The 23,774-nt window shown below is 36.8% G+C and overlaps 1 protein-coding gene across 1 annotated transcript in view; it reads right to left on the minus strand.

The window, feature by feature from the left end:
* ZSWIM6 (zinc finger SWIM-type containing 6) overlaps positions 1 to 23,774 on the minus strand; it is a 186,553-nt gene that overhangs the window by 46,578 nt on the left and 116,201 nt on the right. Inside the window, exons 2-4 of the mRNA XM_045794292.2 lie at positions 21,727 to 22,083; positions 6,879 to 7,027; positions 3,558 to 3,708 (exon numbers count right to left, since the gene is read on the minus strand). Of these exons, the coding sequence (XP_045650248.2) occupies positions 3,558 to 3,708; positions 6,879 to 7,027; positions 21,727 to 22,083 (657 nt within the window). The remainder of the gene's footprint in view (positions 1 to 3,557; positions 3,709 to 6,878; positions 7,028 to 21,726; positions 22,084 to 23,774) is intronic.

Raw genomic sequence — 23,774 nt, forward strand, 5'->3', positions numbered from 1 at the left:
ACAGACAGCCATTAGGGCTAACAGTAGGTGTGCTCACCACCAATCAGCACTGGGTTATTCTTTGAAATCTAAGGGTTACTGCTGTGATCTGCTTTCTAGAAAATTTGCATGTCATGGGATAAAGAAAGCAACTACGGAGGTGTGGGTTCTACAGCTCTACCAAATCTGCAGTTTCTGTACTGCAGTGGGCTTTCTATCTTAAGATTTTAAGGTATACATTTTCTTATACCGATGATGATACAACAGCATTCCTCCTGAGAAGACTGCTCTAGGTTTCAGAAAATGAACATCACATAGAAAAAGTAAAATTAATGTATGAAAAACAGATTCATGTGTAAGAATAATGTATCTGCAAATGAGATGCACTGAACAGGATCTTAATAGTGCGCATCTGTATCTATTTCATACTACATTATGAAAATCAGGGAGTAAATCACGAAAATTAACTCAGACCAAACGAATATCATAGGCACTTATTTTAGAAAAGAAGAACTGAGCATAATCAATCCCTTTGTTAGCCAGAGGATGGGGAAAGGAATCCGGCCTGTTGCTACTTCGAAGAAGTTTGTATATACTTATTTGAAAGAGAGACAAAGTTATATGAATATGTATCATTTTTAAAACTAATTTTGAAACATCAACACTTAAATTTTAATAAATCACATATACTCCGTTAAGTTGAAAATATTGGGGAGGGGAATATCTGATCTCAAAAAATACAATTTTGTAAGCAGGCCAACAATCTGATGCCTCCAAATCCCTCCGCCAAGAAGCAGTTACTTGGCTAAGATACTCTACTTGTACACTCTCATCAGATTAAGGCTTTCATGCCAGGAATCTTTTTTTTTTTTTTTCCTGGTGTATTGGCCATTGCCAGAAATGGACCCATCGAATTCACCAGTGCTAAGGAGTTAAGCATCTGAGATTTAATTTAACAGTTTCAGCTTTATTAAGCTGTCACAGAGCGGCCCCACTTTGATAACAGTAGCTGCTCCAATTATGGCTTGGTTTAGGGTTGACAAGTATAATGATTCATTCGTGGCACATGAGAAGCAATAAAAGGTTGTTTTGCATTACAGCTTTAAAAATGTGGGCACTTTTTTCATTTAATTTGTCACTTAGCTTTTGCTAAGAGGACATTTAAATTGCAGTAAAAGGCAAATGGGGCTTTTAGTTTAAATGTAATCCCCATATTTAAATGATCTGTAATGGTGCAGTGTTGGAGTGGGAACACTATTGTCTCACAGTGGGTCCTGATGGTGACATGTGACATTTGTATTCAGGTCCTGTATTATCCATGTGGCTAAAGGGCTTCCAATTTCATTTCACAGCCAGAAGCCTGCAGAAAACACCAATTAACTTGCAGATCCCATTTGCCGACAAAACTCAGCCTCTTCTCAATGTCTGGCATCTGGCAGTGCTCAGCATTTAATTCCAAAGCAGAGCCTTGAAGCAATGTGAGCCCTGTGCAGGGGCACAAAGTCAAATTCTCCCATTTTATTAAGAGGCAAAATCCTTTCCTTTTGTAGTCCAGAAGCAACTTTTAGTTAATTTTTTGGTGAATGAATATTAAGCTATTGTTACTTCTACATGGGATTCTTCGCAAAACTTAGACCCCATTAAAATGGTTAGTGACCTCTGCTTGCCATCAGAGTACACAAGAGAATTTACAGCAGTCTAGTAATGATTGGGGGGGGGGAGGGATGATTTGTGAAGAAAGAAAATACAGGGCAAGAAGATATATTCTTCATCCTAGACTGAAATCAAAGAACTTGTATAATATAAAAGCCTGGCCCATAATCAGAAAGCACTTCATCAGAGGGTATAACTAGAATCGGCTGGTGAAACTTCCACCTAATGAGAATTTATACTTTTGAGAGTTGATGTACATAATTTTCAAAACCAACTTGGAAAAGCGAGATGGGGCTAATGGATTAAATATGAACACTCAAGTTTTATTTAACTATATCACTTGTAACTTTTTTGGTTAACTTTTTTGGCACTTTCTTCCTAATTAGTTATTGTAATTCTAAGTTCCTCCAACTACCAAAGCTCTTTAAATTTTATTCATTTAATATTAACCCAATATTTTTTCTTTAAATGATTCCCTTCATTATAGGTTTTTGTTTTTTTTTTTAAATGGTAGACCTTTCGGTAGTCTTTAAGGTAAGTCTAAAGGTAGACCTTTAATGGTAGTCAATTCAATATTTACTACAGAATAACAGAACTGAGGAGGGTTTACCTAGGATAGTGTTATCATTCAGTACTGTATAAAAATATGTTTAAACATATGCATTGTGTTTTCCAAACACCACACTGTGCTCCCAAACACTCTTCCAATATATTGAAACAATCTGCTATAGTTATGGACTGACCATTACTTCAGGTGACCAAGTTATTACAAGATACGTAATAAAAATACCAGAGGAAAAGGCCAACAAATATCTAACAGCTGGCAAGTAGCAGACATATATGTTTAAAAAAAAAAAAAAAAGAGTTGTCATCCACAGCAAGTTTCTGCACACACATCCTATTAATGGCAAAGAGGAAACTCTGATGTCCAATTCTTTACCAACTTGTGGCATAACCCTAGATTAGTCAACATAATCCTTTGGAAGTCTCCTAAACTTTCCTGGAGTTCAGTTTCCTTATTCATAAAACAGTTCACCTCAAAGGTCCCTTCCAATTATTACAATCATGTGGTATACCACAAACAACAGTTTCTCTTCAACTAGACTTGACATGGGATCAATCATCAGGATATGGTCTATTATCAGCCAAGAGGGAAAGAAGGGACGGTATGAAGAGTTCTACTATTCAGTTTCAATAAAACCAGGATCTTCTAGTAAACATATCCAGAACATAAAATTAATACAGGCAGTGATAGAACTTTTGTCAAAAATTCCATCTGTCACATTCTTAATAGAAAGACAATTTAACAAATGCATTATTTGTTAATTCCCTAGCAATAAACATTGGATAAAAATAATTATCCCCCCCAAATTTCCCAGTGAACCTGACTAGTGGATTTCTCATTTTTTCAATCACCTACTATATTTATATCTTTATTACAGAGATTTGGGAGGCAATAAAAATTATAGTTTATCTTTTCCATTCTGACAATCAACAGTTCATCTAAGTCTGTAACAGCCAAAAAATAAATGTTCAAACTACTTTTGACACTTTTAATGTACTCAAAGGGGGAAAAGAGCCAACTTTAAGCTCAACTGATTACAGTATTATTCTAGAAAAGAGTAACCAGCTCTACTATACAAAATACCTGTTTTAAAATAATATGGCTTCTTTTTTTCAAATATTTAAAGGCAGATTCCTGTGCTTGCTTTCCTCAAGATCTGAAAAAGTCCCCCAAACCCTCCCAAGATTATTTCCTGCAAATGCCAACCCAAGCCCTCCTTCTTCTAACCAGTGTCTAATGACAATAAGTTCATATATGAGCAGCTCTCTTTCAGCAACACTCTGACCATGTGTTTTCAACATTCAACCATGATCTTTACCCATACACAACTCAATGGCAATCTGTCAGGAAACATATTTACCCAGCTCATCCCAGAGCTGCCTGTATTTGTCAGTCATCGCAGTGCCTTGTTGCCTCCAGAGTGACAGACGAGGGTCAGCCATGAATTGCTCTGTTATCAACGTCAACATGCGAGCCCCATTAGAGTCCCTCATCTTCAACATCTCCCGCACCTGGTGGGGAAAAAACAGACCTTTAGAAAAGTGTTCAAAAATGCACAGCAATACAGAAACAGGCCACTTCCTTTCTTTCTCTGGGATCCGAGGCAGTTAATTCTTGATACTAGCCCTCTTTGGCAAACAAAAGTTGTGAAAAACTGGTCTCTATCCTAAATGGCAATTTAATCAGAGTATTAACTATTAATTTTTTTAAATCATGTTTCATAATCCAAATGAGGAAAAGAAATGTGGTTAACTTTACAATTACCAAAAAAAAAGAATTTTTTTGCCAGCCCACAGAAAAACAATATCAAAATAAACAAGACAAATCATCTGGCACCTTCCTGACTCTTCCAACTGATTGTACTTACCACTAGAGTAGAAGAGCCGAAAGCAGTCTACTGATAACTCTTTAGGGATCTTCTAAATTGAATGGATAATGTTTTTAATAATAGCATCTGTCTTTCTGTTTTTAAAAAACTGCTTTATTGAGACATAACTCACACCATACAATTCACCAATTTAAACTGTGCAATGCAATGTTTTTTAGTTTATTTCCAGAGTTGTGAAGTCCTTCCGTTTTTGAGGTAAATCAGAATTTCAGTAAGTTCTCACACGAAAGTTTTCTGACAAGAAGAGCAATACCATACTTTTATATTCACCTGGAGAGGGCTTTAAGAGGAAATGGGCTGTGCTCAGGTTAAAGAACTCTCTGGCCTGGAGTGATCCAGGAAGCAGAATTATAACCTGTGACCCAGGGAGCTAACCCAGCCTCTCAAGCTGGAACTTCAAGCTCTGTCCATTATTCTGGAGCCAACCCCCCGCCCCTAAAAAAAGGGAAGAAAAGAAACAAGACTAAGTGTCTCTATAGGAAACCCTAAATAAATCCATCCATTCCAAAAGTATGTACTGCTGTGTGTTCCACAAACACAAATCCCAGCTGAACACCACACTACCAGCTCTCCCTAAAGGAAATTACTGGAGCAAGGTCATAAGCAGCAGAAAAGGAGAGGGGGTGATTCTATGTGAAAGGCAAATCAAAGAGGAAATGGCAGATACTCAGTAACGCAGCCCAAACCTCAAGATCTACTGATCCTGTGTCAGGCCTGTACCCTGACAAGTAATGGAAGACCATCAGGCGTGATATGGGAGCCCTGTAAAGAACTCAAAAGCACTTCTACACTGAATCACAAGTGTTGTGCTTCCAGGACTATTTCAGTAATAACCTTAAATTTTTTTTTATTTCCACTATGGAAGCACTAAAAAGACAGGAACAGAAGAAGGCTGGGAGGAAGAAAGGGAGTTGTCATTTACCAGACATCAAGCTAAAGAGCTTTACAGTTAAACTTATCATGTAATCTTCACAACAACCATGTAATATAGGCTATAATCCCCACTTTATGAATTATAAAAACCACGTTTCAGAGAAGTGAAGTAACTTGCCCAAAGGACAAGAGGAATCGCTGGGATCAGAGCCCAGATCTGCCTTAACTCTAAAAGTTATGCCAAAAAATTAAAAAATAAAAAATAAAAGCTATGCCATTTCTAAAATTAGATGATGCTATTACTTCATATGGCACACATAATGTGTACATCATATATCAGGATAAAAATAGCAGCTACAGGCCAGTCTAGTATCTTTTTCACTTTGCTTCCACAAGGCCAAAGTGTATGATTCAATAACATGAGAATCTGTGAAATACTTCCTGTGTATCTAAACATACCAAACCTTTAATATTACCACTACACATCATGGATGTGATTTAATGTTTACTTTCCTGATAAATTTATAACCTATTACTCAGCAATAGCAATGAAAATAAACACTTTACTGTTAAGCATATAAACCACAACTATTAAGCAATACTCAAATACATCTATAGTCTAATGGTAATTAATTTTCAGATGGCTGACTCTGACTTATTACAAGAGTTTGATGTACCTGCGAACTACCAAAGAACGATCAAATCACGTGTGAAGTAGTTTTAGGGTATGATGTATTATATTGTAATCTAATTTTCAGAAAACTGGCAATCAATATATAGTAAATGGGATAAATCTTTAATAAGAGGATACTGATTAATCAGAATACATTATTTTCTGGCCATAACCAGTAACAGAATATACTCTAATTCTTCAGAACTAAAAAAAAATATTTTAATTATTACAAATATTAGAAAAACTGTTTAACAAAAGTGTCAATGAGTTATCAAAAGTATTAATCAATTATCTCTTCCATTAAAGCCCACTTGAATACATTAGTCATAATAGTGAAAAGACACTGATTTAATATTATTAAAAAAGCATTTTACCCAGTATTTAGAATTGTGTTTACAGTACTAAAAGTTCTATATAAAGCAACAGATACAGCTTCTACTCACACAGAACTTATAAGGAAGATAACTTTGTTTCTTAGGCCATCAAATTTTGGTGATGAAGATTAACATTTACCAAGGCCAAAATGACATGTTAGACACCATTCTCATTTAATCACAACTTGAGGAGGTAAGTTATCATTAGCTAATTTTATAGATGAGGAAACTGACTTAAATAACTTGCCAAGGTTCATATATTCCATAAGATGTAGAATTTGGATTTAAAGCCAGGCCTGTATGACTCCAAAGTCCATGTCTTTGAAACTAATTTAAGTATACTGAACATTATTAAACTAAATATATAATGTTATATGCACGTATTAACTGTTCAAAAATAATTATGTAAAATTTACAGATTATGGATTGGAACAAGAGATACTTCTCAACCTCCGAGAAAAACAAAACAAAGCAAAACCCTAAATATATAAAGCACATTTTAAGGACTGTATTCAAAGTTACACTCTACTTGAGAACATTAACTAGAAAAAGTAAAAGCTTGAAAAGATGTCATTTTTAATAATATTAAGCTATTTACTTTTGAGTTTTGAAAGGTTTTTCAAAACTATATAAACTGTCACCATTTTAGTAATGGGAACTGAGAGAAACAAAAATGTTCCACATCTTGACTAAGGATAGCTAAGTAAAATAATGCATTACAACATAATAAGTTTCTAATTGGTTGATTAACTTAGCTGCTCTTCTTTAAAAAAAATAAATAAAAAAGAAGCCTTTACTCTATTGTACACATAATCATATATAGATACTTTCTATATATGTATATATTTAGAATATTTCTTTAAAAAATCATACCTTTGCAAAGAGCAAATTAAGCTGCTTCCCTGATCCGTGGTACCCGCCCTGGGAAAGGAACAGTTTAACCTGTTCTTGAACCTGCTCTTCATCTAAGTGCCAGCAGTTTTCATCATCTATACTAGCACCTGCTGTTGGATCAGGAGCACCTAGAAATAGAAAGAAAAAATAACACATATGCTAGACAAAAACTCTGTGCTAAAGGGCTCTCATAATAAACTTGAAAAGAAGTAAGATTCTGCACTTTTTGCCTACACACTTTTTAAGCCAATCTCAATTTCAATTATACATACAAATTTATGACTGAAAATAAATATAAAAGTCATTCTCTTATTTCCAGGACTTTCTTGATTTGTGCTAAGCTAAAATACAGATTACTGTAGACCTGAGGTATTTTCTTTTTTAAAGATCAGAAACTAAACCTTTGGAGAGGAGTTTACAAGTTCTCTAAAGAATAAAAAAGTCACAAAAATGTCTCATTGTAAATACATGATGTTTTAAAGCTCTACTGTGTAGCATATGTTAGGAAAATGTTTTTCAAAGACATGAGAAAAATATGAAACCAAGTAAACCGAGTAGAGTATTTTTCTCTTTACTATGTTAATTCAAGAAGCTTTCACTGCTATCTGCTGCTGTATAAACTACATGCTGACATAGTCTTTAGTTGCAGAAAACTGAAGATTAAAAAGGGAAATCAAGCCACATGGGAACAGGCAGTGCAGCTGTTGTACTAAACCAGGTTGTAGTATCACCTTGCCAAACTGCGTAAATATTTTATTGCTGAAGTACACACAAAAGATAACAGCTATGTCATAAGCCCTGTGTGTAGACTACCTTAGAAATTCAAAAATTATCCAGATACTTAGGCAGGTAAAAATTAAATTTCATTATTTATTAAAAAAAATAAAATGGTATTTAAAGGCCTAAGATTCATAAGGAATATAAAAAAATTAAGCCCAAAAACCTTTCATCAATAGTGTTTAATCTCCTTATCAGCCCTTAAAAAATACATTTATAAGTCTGGTTTTACATTGCTTTTCTTTTCTTCTAATGATCTAATAAAGTAGAATGAATTGGCCAAGGAAACAATCACTAACATCTGCTTAGAACCAGGGTCCATTAGTCCTTAAGAGGAGAGCAGTGAGTCTGTGAATCTCCCTGAAAAGGTGTGCATTCGTTCATTCATTCACTGAGCCAACACATTTATTGAGTGCCTTCTGCTAGACTTGGGGATGAAATGGTGTGCAAAATAGACAGAATTCCTGTCCTCATATAATTTACCATCAAATCATTTTTGGCTAAGACCAACAATAACAAATACAATTTACACCAAGCCCAATAATACCTCTGTATCTGGGTGTTTATGTGATGACATCTACTATCTATTAATCTGAAGAAAAAGTATGATGAAAAAAGACCCTGACTTAAGTGAAAGAGTCTGTAGTATTCTCTACTACATTTTTTTAAAAGAGCTTACCATAACTTTTAAAACTGACTTCATAACCCATAATGAGCTGCAATCCACTATATGAGAAACACTATTTAAAGTGTGTGAGATAAATATCAATCTAGTAATCACACATATAAAATATGATAATAACTGCTCAGAGGAAGAAACCAAAATGTCAGCAGACTATATCAGAAAGCTCTGACTTGGCTTTGTATTGCTAGGGCAAGCACACCTTGAGGAAATGGAAACTGAGCTGAGATTTGCTTTAAGTAGATTAGAAATTAAAGCAAAAAGAAAGAGAAAGGAATGAGTCTGAATGTGAGACTAAGAGCTTAGGCAGAAGTCTCAGGAAGGAAGGAACACAGAGCATGGATGAAATAAAAGATAGTCTACGTCCACACAACTCAAAAGTAGAGGATGAGGAGAAGACAAGTGCAAGACAATCCTGGAGAAGAAGGGCTAGACCTTAAGAGCCCTTGCAAGTGAGGAGCTTAGTTTTTTTCTTCCCTAAGCATAACAAACTGGAATTCATAACAAGGTCATCCAAAGATCCGAAGAAGAATGAAACACCCTAGATAATAAAAGATGTTTTCTCCTAATGTGCATCAATTTCAACATTCTTACAATGGGATATATTCAGCCATAAAAACAAATGTGGAGATTCTCTCCGTACTACAATGGAGAAATATCCAAGATATACTGTTGAGTGGAAAAAAAAAAAACAAAAAAAAAAAAACAGGCCTTAGAAAAGGATACATAATATCCCCCCTTTCACGTAAATAGTCAAGTTTTAGAAAGAGCCTATGTGTTAGTATTTCCTTACATATGCATAGAATGGGTAACCTCAGTGTATGAGGGAAGAAGGCTCTTCACTGAACATCTTTTCATATTTTTAAAATTTCAGAACCACATGAATATATTTAAATACCAAAAAAGTATCTCTCAAGTGTGGAGGATAGACTGGGAAGCAAAAATACATATGAGAACAGTAAGGATGATATAAATGCAGTCCATACAAAAGATGATGATGGTAGCTTGAAAACATCACTGAGAACAGAAATGGAGAATCTGACAGGAATTTACAATTTGGTAATGAAGTGGATATGTGAAATTTGGAAGATCAGGGGGTTGAGAGAGACATGGGTTTCGGGGTTAAGCAACTGGATGAGATACTGGACAACTCAATGACACACAGATCAGAGCAGGACCAGGTTAGGGGGTAGAAGGGGCGGTGTTTAGGTCCTGAGTTCAGTTTCAGACATGGTGAATTTGAAGTACCTTTGAGACAGCCAAGAAGAGGAGAAAGGATTTCAAGTAGGGAACTGGATATTTACAGGAGGCTCTACAGGGCAAGAAGAGCACCGAAGATAGAGCCTAAGGAAAGCCAACATTTAAAGGCTGGGAAAGAAATTGAGTGAGGATGGCAATGGGAATAAGTGACCTACTAGGAAGAGCTGGAGAGACTGGTTCTTCCAGAAGGAAGGCAGAAAAAGTTGTTCCAAGTAGGTACTGGGAAAGTAGGTAGATATTTAAGCTCCAGAGAGCAAGGATTATAGCTGCCTTCCTCACCACTGCCTTCCTGACATCTAACTAGTTTTTGCCTCTATCAGGAAATCAAGTAATGGAAATGGCAGGAAGGAGGGAGGAGAAAGACTTGTGTACATTCCTCCCCCGAGAAAAGGATTCCTATCAAAAAAGAACGACTGCTAAAGCATCTTCACATACATTTACCTCATTTTCTCCTCACAATGTCCCCTAGAGGTGAGTAAAGATTACAATCCCTATTCCACAGGAAGAGAAACAAGTTCAGGGTGATTATCACTTGTCCACAGCCACAACGCCAAGTCCAGTCTCATGGTTCTCTCCCCTGCTGAAGAATACACCCCAGAACCCTGGAGCTAAAGTTGAACCATGAAGGTATTGAGGCAGGCACTGTCAGTCCTAAAACAAGCATAAATTTAAGGAAGGATACTGGGATGTTTGTAAGCATTTGTTAGCACGTTTCTCTTTCACAGGAAGATCTAAGGACACACAGTGCTGTGAAGAGTCAACTACCGGGGCTGTATCTGTATCCCACAGGGATTGGGAGCCCCTAACCCAGCCCATCCCCTTGATTCTAAAGGCAGACACACACAGAGACACACATATGCAAACGAACAAAGACAACTATAGATTCTTTACCTAAATGCATCAGAAGAGACTTTCCGGAACAACTCACCTATATGCTCTCAACTTTCATATTTAAGCTTTTCCCAGGATCTTGCTAAAATCCTCCTGGGAAATTTGACACCTGCCTCCTTAACTTCTTCTTAGGGAAAATTCTGACAAGCTACTGATTATCCACTCTCACTGTTCCTTGTGATGACCTGAGCTAAATAAATTCAATTTCTATCCTCACAGTGGTTATTTCCCCCAATACTCATGACTTGCTAGTTGTTCTCTATTGGCCCTGAGGGCCAATGCCTACAAGGAATCTTACCCTGGAAGGACTTAGATGGGGACTGACTGTCCTACGGTGTAGTAGAAGGCATGCTACCCTTCACTGCTTGGGTCACAGCCACATGAGACATGACTTTTCTGTTGGCCACATAAATATCCAAATATTTTAAGTAGATTTCAATTCAGTTTAGAGAAAATTCCAGTCTCCTTGGCCTAAAATGGCAAAGGGGTCAATAACCAGATATTTTACAAAAACTGCAGGACATACTCAAGTCTTTATTTTTTTCATACCAAAATAGAAAAGTGTTAGAACAATCCAGGAATCACTTTCATTTGACTTCAATTATACAACGCATTTTTTCTTAAAATCCAATCAGTTTTAAAACACTGTCATATTTTTACATTTCTTTAATGGGTCATTTAATTTACACACATACAGATTTTTGCTCTTGCCCAGGTGGGAAGATATCTAATAGCAAATGTATAAATAAATACATGAACAATGTTTCTCAAGTTTCTGAGAAAACCAGAGGTTTTTTTTGTTTTAATGTTTTTTTGTGGGGAGGAGTATGGTAAGCTAATGTTAGAATTAACATATTTCTTCAAGAGCGTGGGGGAAGGAGGAGGCACTGCAGAGGGAAAATGGCCCACAAATAAAATTTTACTGCAAATACTCTAGTAAAGTCTTCACACGTGAGCCGAGAGGATGTGTGGGGTTCCTAATGCTGGATTAGAATTCCGAATACTTCAGTTCTAGGCAGAGCTGGGAAAGCTATGTGTCATCCAGCAAATCACTCAAGCTCCTTGGACCTCCATTTCCTCAAACCTAAAATTCTATAATGTAGGAATAAAAAATTAACTAGGTGCTAAGAATTAGAAATCTTTTCATGTGACTGCATAGAAAACATCCTCACTTAGTAATAAGAATGCATGCAAAGATAACTAGTTGGTAAATAAAACACAAATTTACTTTAAACACAACCCAGCACTTTGGGAATACGCAATGCTATACATTATAGACCAGGAAATTAATGTCTACTATAATAACCTTCCTAAAACAGTATATTCATTTAGTAAAAACTTTAATACTGAAGTTTAACTATTTAAATCCTATTATGTCTTGATTTCATGCATGTAAGTGTTGCCTAAGCCTTGTATAAAATGTAGATTTGCAAAATTTATTTCTACTTGTTAGTGGCTATCTATAAACAAAGACAAACTTCTCAGCATTTAGCTTTGAGAAAGGTATGCAAAGAAAAACATTATTCCTGTGTTTATACATTTACTATGAGATAATCCCCAAGTTGGGCAGGAACCATAATTTGCATATGTAAATTAAATGGTCCATTAAAGAGTTTTAAAACCTATCATATTTTTTACCCTTATTTATATTTATAATTATAAATGCTGTAACTTTTACAACTGTATAATTAATCTTTGTGAGCATTTTATTACTAAAGCTTAATTCTTCAAAGTTTCAAGCCTTTAGGGAAAGTGAAATTATCTGGTTAAAAAAAAGTAAAACAGTTTAATTGTCTCTCGTTCCCAGCTACGATGTGTGAATTTCATTTACCCTCTTACATAGGAAGAGAGCAAAAGGAGAATTCAAGGACATGAAGGACCGCTGTCCATGTTGACTGGATCCTGATTTAGTTTTGATTTATCTCAATATCACAACTCCCTTATCCTGGGAGTTCTCAAAATTAAGAGTATATCAAAATTCCTGAGGCACACTGTGAAAAAAAATGGATACCTAGGCACCACTTCAGAAGTACTGAATCAGAATCTTTGCCAGGGGGGTAAGAGAACGATTCCATATTTGGAGAGGATGTTAAACACAGTGGCACATGGCGGGTTCTTCATACTGGGAAGTGTTCAGGCTCCACAGGCATCACACAGACACCTCTCCAGTGTACTGAATAAAGCATATTTAAGACACACCAAATGAAATATCTGTCTCATGTCAAGGAAACAGTTGCTTCTAAGCACTAAGCAGCACCAAACCATTCTGCAAATTTTATTTATTTATTTTTTCTCTTTTTTTTATTTTTTTATTTTAATGATTTTTTATTATATTATGTTAGTCACCATACAGTACATCCCCGGTTTCCGATGTAAGGCTCGATGATTCATTAGTTGTGTATAACACCCAGTGCACCATGCAATACGTGCCCTCCTTACTACCCATCACCGCATTCTGCAAATTTTAAACTGAGAAACCGAGACACATTCACAACTGGCTTATGCTATGTTTGGTATGTGGAATTATTCACAGCTTTGGGTTCTAATAGGGAATTTAATGCTTGCTTTTCTCTTCTTAATCTGCTAGAAAACAATTTAAACAAAAAAGAAATGAAAGGCTTTAGTTTACGTCCTCATCTTAACTGTGACCTAACTGCTTTAGCAATTCAGTTGTCCAAATAACGCTTTAACCATTTATAGGTTATAGGTACAAGTGGGGGTTTTTTTTTGGTTAAAATTAAATCATCAATTTCAGTCTATAAAGGTAGAATGCAGGCATGAGATGTCTACACTGTAGAGGTGACTAATCCAGCCTCTTTTAAGGGACCCAGAAGAATGCCATCTCCTAAAGTTTCAGTGCCCACTATTAAAGGCAGGAAACATTATGTCTGTGACTTACAAAGGCACCAGTACACCTGTCTTACAAGCTGAAGGCAAAATCCTGACCTCAACCACTGGCACTGAGAGGGAAAAGGCAGGGCAGCAAACTTCAGTGATTCAGACTCAAAAGAAGTCTTTCTTTAGAGAGGACAAGAATTTGAAAACTGCTGAAAAATACCATGCACTGAATAAACACACACTTGAAAAAAGACTTAACTTTTATTCTTCCTTAAATCCTCATTTCAAAGTAGTGGCCAATAACTTCATTTCAATTTACAATATTGTGATAGCCCCAACACTCAGATCCTTCCCCACCTTCCGTTCTCTGTGGTCAACCTATGCAATGTTACTGCGATGCCGGAAGTGTGACATCCTCTCCAGGAGCTGTTAGAGGACAGCCCATCTTCTTTGTTCCCTCGGAAGCTACGGACTGAGGGCACCATGGCATGCGCCGGCCTGTGCTCCCTCAGCAAGCCACCCTCCCCTCAGCTAAATGCCAAAGAAGTTAAGTAAGTAGCACCGTCATCATCGGCATAGATCTCAAGGGAATTCACATAGACCGTCACAGGGCTTATAGCTCCTCCTCTATCATTTTCCTCTCATCTAACTTCATTTCTCATTTCTTATCAGTGAACTCACCTCAAAAGTTCAGTAATAAACTATTCATGTACAGAAATAATCATGTATTTTATATGGATGAAAAGCAGTAAAGTATTTGTAGCATCTCCATGCTCATTTAAAAATGAAGAGTGTAAACAGAGCACATAACAGGTAGGTCATTTTCTATAATTTAGCTAAAAATGTATTACTTGGTACATAAATATAAATATTTAAATGCAAAGTTCTCAGAGAGTCTTTTTATATAACCCAACTCTTCAGATTTATTAAAAGAAATCTACTAGAGCACCTGGGCAGCTCAGTGGGTTAAGCATCTGCCTTTGGCTCAGGTCATGGTCCCAGAGACCTGGGATGGAGCCCCATGTAGGGCTCCCTGCTTAGTGGGGAGCCTGCTTCTCCCTCTCCCTCTGCCTGCCATTCCTCCTGCTTGTGCTTGCGTTCTCTCTTTCTCTCTAATAAATAAATAAAATCTTAAAAAAAAAAAAAAGAAATCTATTAGGCTTGCAAGCTTTGAGAACAGTTTGCTCAGACTACTTTAAAAGATGTTTAAAAAACAGCTTATAAATATTTTCAGCTATCTACCACTGCCCTGAAGACTCATGCCAATTGACTCGTCTCAAAGACAGTGATAAGAGCAATTCAGATTTACTTCTTTAACCCTCCTGACCTTATGAAACAGGTACTCTTTATTGTCCATGTTTTACAAATAAAATAACTGAGGCCTGAAGAGATTCAGTTACTTGCCCCATTAACAGAGCTAACTTCTGTTAGCTAACTTCTGTTAGGCTAACTTCTAAGCTCATCAACACTCGGAAGAGTCTCAGAGTGAGAGGTATGAGAGACTCATTTGTGGGGGAGATGGGAACAAGCTCATGGAGTCAACATGGACAGACATAAGGTCAGTTAAAGGACAGAGGACTGGAGAGGAAAATGACCAGTTGGTAGCGATGCTTTGTAAAGCATGAGAATGGGGAGAGTGTCAGAGATGACTATAGCCTGTGAGGGAAGGCATGATTTGGAGGTGAAAAGAGAAAGAATGGAGGGTATTGGGCTAAAAGTAAATTGGTTGTCTCTGTGTTACCCTAGCAAATTCCTCATGGGCTAGAGATGTGATTCCTCGAAATTAAGACACCTAAGTTCTAAGACTACTTCTCTTTTGCTGAAGTGAAACGTCTTTTCATGTGAAGACAGTCATTTGTACACGATCATGCTTTCCATCAATTTTGTAAAAAAACCCATTTAAATTATGGTAGAGAAACATCTAGTTTTAGTTAAAATGTAAAGTTAAACCTAGCAATTTATGGAGGGAAATTGGGCTATAATTACTCAAAAAGGCATGTACCACTTTTTCTGACATTTCTACTACTAAGAATCTATTATTTAAAAATAGTTGCACAAATTTACACACACACACACACACACACATACACAGGAAAGTCACAGTGGTACTGCACATAGTAGGGATAAAACAACTTCAAAATCATTCAGTAGCTTAATGGTTAAATATACCCATACTATGGAATACTATACAACATTTAAAACAATAATAGACCTGTTTGAACTAACATAAGCTATCCATCATCTATTAAGAGAAAAAAGCAAGATGCAGAAAAATATTTTTAATCGTTTTTTAAAAACTACATATGTGCGTGCACTAAGAAAGTGGTCTCAAAGAATACAAACTGCACTGTCAGCAGTAGTTCCCCTGCGGGGTAAGAGAGCTGTTGGAGACTAAAGGAGGGAGCTGTTGGGAGAAGAAGTCAATGAGGATTTGTCTTTTTTATCTTCATATAATTCTATACTACTATACATTTTTTCAACATACTTTTTTTTTTTAATTGATTTTAATTTTCTCTTAAGTTTCACACCGTTGCACTTTAGGACAGCCAATTCAATTTTCTCATATAGAATATATTTGTAAATTGTATTAATCACCAGTAGATCTTACCTTTGTTTCACCAACTGTCAATGCCTGAATATTCTATGATAGAAAGACTATGCTTATAATAACCAAATTATCTCCCTAGGATACTTGTAAAAACTGGTTGCTAATGCGAGCCCAATTACAATGAACATGACCATCCACGGGGAAACAAAAGGAAGAAAGATGTGACATAAGGCCTCCATCAAACAGCTCCAACTGTCACTCACTGCTAGATTCAGAACATGCACGTGCACAAGAACCAACCTCCAAGTTCCTACTAAGAACAAAACGGAATGAAAAAGGACAGTGTTACTTTTTGTTTAACAATTTCCGAGTTACCTATGGCTTCTTAAGTATTGTCCTTAGGGAAGGTGCCAAGATACACAAGTCATAGTTTCGGCCCTGATGGAGTTTACAATCAACTAAAAATAAGCTACACAACGAACACTGGATTGCTGAGTAGGTCTGCTTGTTCGTTTGGCATCTCTAAGAGAGCCTGAATGCACTGATACATAACATGGCTGGGACACAGGCGTTTCGAGGCTAGGTTAGGCAGGACTAGCAGGCATGAATGGAATTGGTGGTGGTTTTATTAGAACCACGCTCGAGCAAATTGAAATGTCTGATCAAAGAACAATAACGCAGAAGGGCACACTTGGGTAGAACTATAGGAGGTGCACGTTTGCAGCACGATACGAGGTGCTCGTGTGTCTCTGTAGAAGTATCGCCACCCAAGTCACAGCATCAGAGGTGGAAGAGATCTTACACGCCATGTGTCAACTGCATCTGACACATGGCTATATCGCTTTCACTTCTGACTGACCGAAATGGTAGTTCTGGGCACATGACACTGAAGTCAGGGAGGAGTCTAGCCTACATCTGGGACAGGCCCAAGCTCTACGAGTGAAAGGGCCACTGAAATGCCCACCCCGGCCGCCACTGTTCCAAGTCTGGACCAAAGCCAGCTTTCCTTCGGTCTGTCCTTCTTTGCCGTAATGTGCCCAGTACAGGCTAGCTCATGGGGGTGGGGGGTGTCATGAAACCAAAATGCCCAAGAGGGAAAGGAGAAGAAACACATGCCAGAAAGTTAGAGGAAAATAAGATGACCTCCGACTCTGATATCATTCATGACCCAACTGGTTTCTTTTCTCTTCTATGAGTACTTCTGGATACCCTAAACATGAGGTAAACTCAGTTATATTTTATTATTATTATTATTATTATACATGTATACCTTATTAAAATTCTCCCAATGCTGTTAGAAAAGATCATGACCACTTTAAATGAGATAAAATGAGTTTCACCCAAGGTCATTCCGATAATACATAGTAGAGACAATACTGGACTCTAGGCTTTCAGATTTTAAGTTCAATGTTCTGTCCCTATACCATGATTTACCAATCTATATAATACATCTCCTTTAACAGTTAACATAAAGGACCAGAGAAGACTGAGTTAACTAAGAGGGTGGACTAGCACTTGGAAATCAGTAAATTTCTGGAAAAGTACTTAGCAAAGACACCAGCATCTTTTCTAAGAATGTGGAAGCTGGGAAGTTTTATTAGAATACAAAACCAAAAGCAAACAATTTTGCTGAAAAAAAAATGCAGAACTACAAACAGCAATCTCCTTGGAGGGCCATTAACATCAACTATCTTACAACCACTATTTAGCATACAGTAGTTAGCTTTATAATCTAATCAAAATTATGTGGGGAAATTTTATGAAAATACAAAGAAATGCAAAAAAGGTCTACTGAAAAGGACTTAACTATTCAATAAGCAAGTCTATACTTCAACTACCTTCCCTGAACCTGTGACCCTGGATGTCATTAACCCATTCTCCCCATTCTTCCTCTCGAAACTACTACAATTATAAATTTGCAATACCAAGCTGATAAGGTAATTGTTAGGAATAATGTGCCTGAAATTGTCTTGAAAAAGCTTCTAATTCCTCAGGATAAAATACTTGTAAAAATAAAATATTTCAAAATACAGTGACTCTATAGTGCCAAACCCCCGTGCAGTAAAAAATCCACATATATATTAAAAAAAAAATCCACATATAACTTTTGACTGTCCAAAAACCTAACTACTAATAGCCTACTGCTGACTAGAAGCCTTACCAATAATGTCAACAGTTTATCAACATATATTTTATATATGTATTATATACTGTACCCTTAACATAAAGCCAGAGAAAAGAAAATGTTAAGAAAATTTGTAACAGAAAATACATTTACAGTATGATACATATACTTATTGAAAAATATCCAGGTATAAGTGGACCTGTACAGTTCAAATCCATGTTGTTCAAGGGTCAATTGTAAAAAGGAAAAGCAATCAATAGAATTTTAGGAGTATTAGGACCTGTTCACAAGTAAAACAAATAACCAACTGTTATCAACGTAGTTTGTAATCACTTACAAATTATGATTTTCTTCTAAAAAGGCCTTGGATAAGCTAAACTTCTTTGGCTTTAAGATACCTATTAAGATAACTGAATCTAAATCCTATTCTGACTCTATTTATCTAGCCAAGTGAAAGTGATGTTTCGCCTTAAAATAAAACTTAACTCTTACCAATCTCTGTGTTCAAGACATCTATCTTCTCAAAGAAAAAACCCACCTAAAAAAACCATACGAAAAAGTACTGGTTTAACAGTTTGAAGAATGCTTTGGAAGTTTTTGGAGGCAGGCAAGATCATGTGGTCCAATAACTGCAGAATATTTTTAATCCCACCCTCCAGTTCGTCATCAATCTAAGAGTTAAAATAAGACCCTCCAAGGAGCAGACTCCCCATTTTGTCACTTAAGGTCACGGCCTGCTCCCTACCTCTCTTTTTTTTACCACTATAATGGAAGGCAGGAAGGCAGCTCATGTAGTTGGCCCATTTCCAGGCTAGGAGCAAATCTGATGATAAATTAAGTGGGAAGCTGGCAGGATAAACCGCTCAAGTTCGCTGCTCTCGTGAAGCCTCTCTCATACAAAAGTTATTTGAAAATCACATTAAACCTAAAGGTAACCCACATTCTATCCTTGCTATTTCCTTTGATAACTTTTTCTTCTAATTTTAGAAACTCTGAAAGAAGTACAATGTCACAGGAACACTTTTCCGCATCCAACTTTAGATTACGTTGATTCACTAGTTCTACCATTTCAACATGGAAGTGAATTTTCAAAGCCGTTTGATAAGAAACTCTGGGGGCTGCTGTTCTTGAAAACAAGGAAGACATATGCAGAACAAACAATGGATTGTTGATGTGGACCTCTGGTTAAACTAAAACTCAGAGTCATGTAACCCTAATGGATTATATAAATTCAGAGGGAAAAAAAAGGAAAGAAAGAGAATACATAAAAGTTTGAAGAAATGGTATATCCTACTCTTCTGCCTCCACTGAACAATTTAATAAGAAGCCACAGATAGGCTCCTAAGAAATCTCTGAGATGATTGTTAGCTGGCCTGAATTTTCACAAAGCAACAAGATTGAGGCAGGTGACAGGACAGAGCAGAAGACTACTTGAAAAGTCCTTGAGTGCATGTGCTTTTGGTGGGTCAAAGGTACTTCTGTGCCACAGCTGTTTACAGTACTGTTATTTAACAATGGCAGACTCTACCAAGTAAAATGCTTTACACACTTTAATAAAGCTGAGCCTAATATGGGGAGTACTAGAAGAAATATGGCTATATGGACGTTCCTCTGACATAAAAACCACTTAAAAAATATCTTACAGCAACAGGAGACTTGTAAAAGAATGTTCACAGTAGCTCTATTCAAAACAAGATCCATAAGCAGTGGAATGGACAAACAGTGATGTTCTCATAGCTAGAACATTCTAGAATTGTGCTGTCCAATAAGGTAGCCATTAGCCACACGTGGCTATTAAGCACTTACATTGTGACGATGCTGTGGTTTGAGATATACTGTAAGTATAAAGCAGACAGATTTCAAAGACTTACTATGAAAAAAGAGTAAAATACATCAAGTCTTTGTTAAATTGATATTTATGAATATTGAGATAAATAAATTATTAAAATTAATTCACTTGTTTTTAAGTAGGCTACTAGAATATTTTAAACTGTACATGTGGCTCACATTGTGTTTCTTTTGGACAGTGCTGCTCTAGAACAATGAAAATGAATGAACTACAGGTACATGAAACAACAGGCATAAATCTTACCAAACATGACTTGAATGAAAGTCAAGTAAAACTAAAATGAGTGTTTAATGATGTCAACAACAAAACACAAACCACCATGGAAGTGATTATCATAAAAACCAGCCAGTGGTTACCAGGGGGAAGAGAAAGAAGCGTGTGACAGAGAGGGGACATATGGAACCCTCAAGTGCTGAGAATAGCCTATTTCTGGGACCTGGTTGTTGGTTCGCTTTATTAATCTACACATTCATATTTTATGCACTTTTCTCTCTGTTTTATCTCATAATTTTGTTTTCAAGAAATAACCTTAAACTTGCTTTCCTTAAACACTTATATTCACCAAAGTAATTAATGACTTTGAAGAAACCAAAAAGAATAGAGTTGAGTGACTGGTCCTATATCGCATCAATATAACCAAAGAAATGTAAAAATGTTAGGCCCAAGAGCTGCTTAGTCAAGACCGTGTTACATTTTCAATATATTTTTAAATATTTTTAAAATTATGTCTAAATGTTTTTAAAGCACAGCAACCTATAATTTAACTGTATTATTTATCCTGTGTTAACGTACCCCATGAAATAGGTGGTGGGTGTATTTCTGACAAGTTGCACATATATCCTTGTAAGTCAACATATTTGCAATGCACAAAATAAGCAGCTGGTAAATATGTTTACAAATAAATGGGATAACATGTTCAGTGTATAAAAATCCAAAAGAAACCATTTTTAAGATTTCTTATACACAATGACAGTCATATCCTAAATTCTCTCTGAACAAGTTGTAATATTTTTCTAAGAATAATTTATTCTCTTATTATGAAGCATCCTGTCAGAAATGTCCCACTTTGGGAGCACCTGGGTGGCTCAGTTAGTTAAGTGTCCGAGTCTTGATTTCAGCTCAGGTCATGATCTCAGGGTTGTGAGATCGAGCCCCATGCAGGCTCCATGCCCATGCAGGCTCCATGCTGGGCATGGAGTCTGCTTAAGATTCTCTCCCTCTACCTATGCCCTGCTCTCTCTCTCTCTCCCCCCCTCTCTCTAAAAAAGGAAGGGAGGGAGGGAAGGAAAAGAAATGGAGAGAGAATGAGAGAGAAAGGAAGGAAGGGAGGAAGGTAGGGAGGGAGGGAGGAATGGAGGAAGGGAGGGAAAGAAAGAAAGAAGTGTCCTGTTTTGGAAAATAAATTTTAAAAGAAAATGAAAAAAAAAATTCGGAGTATGTGCAAGTCAGTTTACTGATAAAAGCTGACAAAGGTGAATTAAATGACTAAGTACGTGTTTTTCATAACTAAGTATCTAGTATTTGATGAAATTTTCCCAAGTGAAAAAGTGTAAGAACCAAGCTTTAGTAATTGAGAAATTTTTCTGAGCACAAAAGGCTTGGTATCTAGTACAATACAAAAAACCCTTCAAAAGAAATGTTTTAGGATGCAAAACTAAACTTAAAAATCTCAGTATGTCAATTATACTTCAGTAATAAAAATAATTTAAAAAAATTTTTTTAAATCTCTCTTGGCTACTTAAGAGCAATGCTGATGACCTAAAGTCACATTTAATTCATTTTTATGCAGAAGAACTGAATTTATAAATGAAAAAAGAATACAGGGAAGAAATCTACAGAATGATGTCTATAACTCACCGTGAACTTGGTTGATTTCTGAATTCTGGGAAAGAATTTCATCTGCTAATTTCTGAGCAGTTGGCAAAACTTCTGTGTGGTGCACTGTGATCAAATACTGTACAAACTTTTGTAGTTGGTCTCTATTCATTTGAAAGAGAGTCTCTGAAATGGGAAGATGCAGTTTGACCTGATCTGGCTTGCGGATGCGGTATAAAGACAGTGCCACAACATGAGCACAATAAAATATGTCCTTGTTTCCACAGCTGCAGGTCACTGAGGTAATCTTGCAACGATCAAAGCTGATGGCCACGTTGCAAACAGTTTCTGGCTCCGATTGTATTGCAGGTTCTGTCACTGTGCCACTCAAGTGGAAACCTGCGTGAGAGAAAGGGAAGAGAGAGTTTAGCTGCTGCGTTCAGATGCTGTGAAGTATTTCTAATTCTTTGAAATGCGTAATACTTGACAGCTGCAAGAAAAAATATAACAGTTCTTATTTTCAAGTAAAAACATTCAGGCCACTCAAACATCCTCTGCACCTCCCCTTCTCCACATCTTACAGGTAAAAAAAGAAATGGTATTCAACAGACATACTAAAGTATTTTACACAGCCATACAAAACACCACTTACAGCAATATGCCGCCATCACACCTACAGGAAGTTGTTAGATCACAGCGCTAATAAGCCATAATTACTCTGAATCTGGTATACCTGACAAAAATCAGTGGTTTTCTTCCTTTTCTTTTTTAAACTTTTCAAAGTAGAGTAGGCCAGCTTGGTTTTCTGCTCAGCAAACTCCTCCCTTCCCTCCACTTTCATTCCAGGCAGCCACTAGCATCCTCCAACCAACAATGCAACTCTGGGGGGGTCTTTCACACACATTGATCAGATAAGTTTTTTTTATTTAAGAATCCTTTATGTAACATGCATGATACATGCCCCAGTACACCAATATCCATGAGCAATGTCTACTGGTGGAACTGCAAAGCCCACCAGATCTCATACATGCTACAGTCTAAGTAGCTCACAATGAGCTGGTACTGATGTTAGGTTGTTAAATATGCTGACACACACACACAAACACACGAGCACACAAAATCACCAAGTGGAAAGGGGCTTTACAACTTAAACTTGGAACTACACACAAATCCTCCACACCCTCCCTGACCAATAGGCCATGGGGCCACTGCTTATAATGGTCCAGAGATGAGACATTCACCCCACACATGCAACAACTCCCCCACCGCAAACCACCCCCCCCCCCCCCCCCCGCCAATAGCCATAGGAAGAGCTCACAGCCTTCTGAAAACTGCCTCCCACCACATTGCCATCAGTCAGTCCTGGCTTGTGTGGCCAGGGGACAAAACCTCCTCTCTACATTTTTATAAATATGTGGAAAGCTAATCTTAATTATTTTGGGGGGGGCACATCTACTCAGTTCCACATTCTTTCTCTGACAGCCAAATTCAGAGGTAAGGGCTAAACCTTCAGGAGATCCCTTTGGGAACCTCCTGGACACTGATCTACCTCAAGATTTTGGGTACCTGACAGAAACCTAAGCTCCAAAATGAAGCCTCTGGCTCTCTTTCAGCTTCCCACTATCTATGCTACTTGAATAAAGTTCATCGAGCAGGACACTCTTCATTCACAAAGAGAAAGATCTTTACAAGCAGGAAATCTGAGAGGATGGCAGACATAGGACATGAGAATGACAGCCAGATGATGCCTAAAATTCACATGTGGGGCACTTGAACTTTACTTACTATCTACCCCAAGGGATGATAATCAGGCCAGAGAGTTGGAAAAAACACTACTCACTACTCAAAAGAAATCTTCCAGAGATATAATTTCATCCTAATAATTCATATTTAGTAACATAGTAGAAAGAGAAATGTGAGGTAATAATTTTTACCAAATTAATCAATTTAAAAATAATCCCTAAAGTTACTAGTAAGCTTCACCGTAAGGAATAGAGATTTATATGTGATAACTTTTTTCTTACAAAGAGATTATCTCTGTTTCAGAATGAATATTCCAGTCTCCTTTATCTCTTTTAGTCAAGAAGTTT

The sequence above is a fragment of the Ursus americanus genome, chromosome 5, assembly GCF_024610735.1.
Source record: "Ursus americanus isolate L20-20 chromosome 5, mUrsAme1.1.p, whole genome shotgun sequence".
In the NCBI taxonomy this organism is placed as follows: Eukaryota; Metazoa; Chordata; class Mammalia; order Carnivora; family Ursidae; genus Ursus; species Ursus americanus.